This window comes from Macadamia integrifolia, chromosome 7, assembly GCF_013358625.1.
Source record: "Macadamia integrifolia cultivar HAES 741 chromosome 7, SCU_Mint_v3, whole genome shotgun sequence".
NCBI lineage: Eukaryota > Viridiplantae > Streptophyta > Magnoliopsida > Proteales > Proteaceae > Macadamia > Macadamia integrifolia.
In genome coordinates, this window is record NC_056563.1 from 25,217,456 (window position 1) to 25,221,738 (window position 4,283).

Here is a 4,283-nt window from a genome sequence, read left to right on the forward strand (position 1 = left end):
TAGAATCTCTAGTTATACTTAACAATTATAAATTTTTTGATGTATGTTCATTAAATATATATGATGCATTTCTACAAAATTGCGTGAGACATTGAATTCATATTTAACGAGTATTGGTTATGGACACGTCTCTTGTCCGAAATCCAAGTTTGGACCAAATCCAGGACAAAACATATAAATAGATTTTATTAATTGATATAAAAGCTAGCAACCTCTCTCTCTCTCTCTCTCTCTCTCTCTCTCTCTCTACCCAAAAAAAAATATATGATATGATCTTATTTTGTTTCTATGTACGAAATCATTCTAATATTTCATTGGTGCACTCCTTTATGTCATTTGCTCAAAGAACCTTTTTCCTTTGAAGAATTGATTTTCAAGTTCAAAGATGCCTCTTCATTTTGATCCACATTTAGCAAATTAAGTTTTCCATATCCCTCACAAAAGTATGCCCTATAGCATAAAAGCTTTGCGGGTAATTTGGAAAATTGGCTGTCTGCTAAAGATCAAACTCCTATTAATTGAAAGGTTAATTATCTATGTAACAATGAGATGTTTCTGGAAATCACGATATAAATATGAGCCATTCATTTTTACAAAAATTTTAATCTAAATTATCTGTTCTTACTCAAAATTTAGTTCTAGTAATCTAAAATACGAGAACATATACATGGGCATTCATGAAATACATGCCAATACAAGGAATACTTGATTGAATTAGACTTTAAAATTTTATATGTGGTTGAACTAAACCATATTCTCTTAATCTAACTGTTAGAATAAATACATCATTTGTCCATTCTACCGAAAATAAAAGAAAGAAAGATAAGACAAAGAGAAAACTCCACAATGAAATCAAAGACCTAACAACCCAAACAAAAACCACCAAATTGGGTAAACCAGAAGGAAAAACGACCACCTACAACAACATTATTTTCTACACCAGAATCATCATCTAATCATCATCATCATCATCTTCTTCTGTACGGGACTTCCCCTCAATATTAGGTCTTTGGAATCAGGAGCCACCTCCAAACCAAAGCCATTATTTGAGGAGTGTGGATCATGTTTTTGTACAAGAATCATTCTTGTACAAGCTGATCCACAGAGATGGAATCCACCACAAAGTTAGTTGCTGATGGATTCTATCTCTGAGGATAAGCCCTGTATGAGGACTTGAACCGCTCTCTTATTTGAGGTGGAGATCTCTAAATTGGATCTGGCTCCTCTCCACCATGCCTAGATAGCTATGGACAAGGCCTGGGTGATCACCGCTCAGGAAAGAAACCAAAACCCTTCAAATTCAACTTATCTAAACTAAAATTGACGGCTGACACCAAAGAATCAGGAGCCACCCTCAAACCAAAGGTTATGAATTCTTATGCTCCACCCAAGGATTAAAGTATCGGTATCGGTCGTCGTATCGGTCGGTCAAAATTAAGATACGTATCGAAGGGTATCGTATCGTATCGGAGATACACTAAGATACGCTAAAGATACACACATAAATGGATAGGAAACATTTTTTTAAACACTTTTGCATAAAGAATTTGTTAAAAAAAGCTATTGATAACATGTATTATGCATAAACACTAAATTAAGGGTATCGTACTAAGAATTCAAGATTTGTAGTTGTCCCATAAATGTAAAATCCTTGTTCCCAACCTTGATTTCCACTTTACTTAGAGAGAAATATGGCTGACAACAACTTTGGAACAAAAACCCTTCAAAAAATCGTTTTTTTTTCTAAAAAATTACCCATATTGGCCATTATATGACCGTAGCGCCGATACATATCGATACTCACCGATACGTACCGATATATATATATCGATACTCACCGATATGTGCTGATATATACCGATACGTACTGATCGATACATACTGATACTCACCGATACGTACCAATACATACCGAAACGTACATTTTACCTCAATTTTATATTTTTCATAGAATCGTATCGAAGCATGTCGTATCGTATCGATGTGTATTAGTGGTGTATTAATGCATATCGGTATGTATTGTAGGATATATATCGATATGAAATGATTTAAAAAATTCAATGTATCGTATCGGTGTGTATCGTATCGGCCGACTAAATTTAAGATACGTATCGGAGGGTATCGTATCGGTATCGAAGATACTTAAAACCATGGCTCCACCTGAAACTCTTAGAGCCAGGATTATATAACTCAAGAGCTCTATCAACCCTTCCACTTGCAGAATCAAAATTTTTCATCACAAGCATTAGCAACCCCACATCTAATTCTAATTGGATCTCATGACAAAGATATGTTTTCTTAATTTTCTGCCATTTTACTGAATTACGAAGGAAACAACCACAAAAATAATAAAGATCAAACATGAATCATTGGCAATTCATCTGGAATTGGGATTGGTCTCCACAATTCAATCCCAATTCCTCTAACCATGAATCCAAATGCCCTTCCACCGGTGGAACTCCCACACCATTCGGGTAGCCCCATCTCTCTCTCTCTCTCTCTCTCAGAATATGAGTTTGAAATTAATAACCTTGGACACTTTTTCTATGAACAAATTAAGTTGAAACAAAAATATTAACACATGAAACAAATATGCATTATTATATACTATTGACAATCTGTCACAATATACATCGATCTCCATATACCTGAAACCCAAAAATCACAAAGTATGGCACCTATAGATCACCCAAAACAAAACCACAACCAGACAGGAAGGAGAGAGAGAGAGAGAGAGAGCAAAGCCACCTGATCAGTGGAAGTGCTTGAAGAGTTTCCTGAAAAACCTCATAAGGCCTCCATCTTTCTTTTCTTTCTTCCATTCCTTCTTATGGTGCTTCTTCATCTTTCCTTCCTTCTCTTTCTTCCACTCCTTCTTATGGTGTTTCATCATCCCTTCGCCATCCTCATGGTGAAACTCTGCAGTCCTAGCCATGATTAAGTCTTCGCCAGATGGGATCTCTTCACTGACGATGCGTGAGTCCAAGTGTTTCTCCATCTCCTTGTCTTCATTCTCGGAGTTTGAGTGGTTCTTCTTATGATGATCGCAGTGTGTATGGTTCTTGTGATGATGGCAGTGTTTGTGGAAAAGGAAGGGGAACTTGAATTGGAAATGGAAGCAGTGTTTCTTGTGCTTCTTGTGGTGGTGGTGGTGGTGGTGATCCACCTCATCCATCGAACTGATACTAGTCTCCGACGAAGTAATCGGAGTTCCGACGGTTGCGACATCGTCAGATTCCGGCAGCTCAGTGCCGGTGGATTCAAATTCGGCAACTTCCTCTGAGAGAACAGCATCTTCTTTGGGTCTCTCGGAAGGGAGAAGGATTTTGGGCTCGTTTGAAGTTGAAGGGTCCCATTCGACGAGTAGATTCTCTGGTTCGTTGGGGTGGATACGAGCGTGGGAAAGAAGGAATAGGGAGAAGATGAGAGTCAGAGTAACTGCTATTCTGGCCATCGTGAAGGAGAAAGTCCGGTGGAACTTTGGAATTCTAACCGGAGAATTTATAGATGGAGAGGGCTGCGAAAGTGGCTTCGGTGAAAACCAGGCCGGTGCTTACTTGGGGAGTGTTTTTGCGTATCCACCTTCCCTAGGAATTGATGCCAATTATTGTCCTCAACCGGTCTGGCTCAGTCGGTTTGGTCTGACTTAACTGATCTTTTTTGCCGATATGATATTGATCTAGATCGATCCATATCGGCCAGGATCGATTTGGTTTATCTCTAATTTTCAAAAAAGAAAATGAATTATATTTTCAAGTATTGGTATCAACCTATATCGATACAATCTGATGTATTCATCCAATTTGATATCGATACTTTTTTTTTTTTGGTAGAAATATCAATACTTAGAACCTTGGTCTCACACAATTTTTATCCATTTAGGTAATCGGACCTCATAGACTAGGACTATAGAAACACAACCTTAAAACAATGTAGAAGATAATGGAAAACAAGAACAAGCAATATACACAGGTTTACGAGGTTCAACAAGATTGCCTACATCCTCGATGAGATGAAATCCAGCTTCACTATCAATGAGGAATAGAGTTACAACGCTCGTCCTCGCACCTCTCAGTATTGCTTGCATTATAGAGAAATAAATTTTCGCTACAAATATATAGCAAAAAACCCTAATCCGAAAAAAGTACAAAACTGCCCTCAAATAAAAAATTCGAGCAGGGGGCCTCTTGCCCTCCTTGCAATCCCACGGTCTTTTAATTGGCTAGCGAGACCGTCATCCTGTCTGTTGAAGCACCGACACCAATACTCTCTAGATTAAACTG

The 4,283-nt window shown here is 37.8% G+C and overlaps 1 protein-coding gene across 2 annotated transcripts in view; it reads right to left on the reverse strand.

Moving 5' to 3' along the window:
- The window catches only part of LOC122083781 (lateral signaling target protein 2 homolog), a 19,726-nt gene extending 16,148 nt beyond the window's left edge, over positions 1 to 3,578 (reverse strand). For both annotated transcript variants that reach the window (XM_042651673.1, XM_042651672.1), the window contains exon 1: positions 2,719 to 3,578. In XM_042651673.1, the coding sequence (XP_042507607.1) occupies positions 2,753 to 3,454 (702 nt within the window). In that variant the 5' untranslated portion in view covers positions 3,455 to 3,578 and the 3' untranslated portion in view covers positions 2,719 to 2,752. The remainder of the gene's footprint in view (positions 1 to 2,718) is intronic.
- Between the last annotated feature and the right edge of the window lie 705 nt (positions 3,579 to 4,283).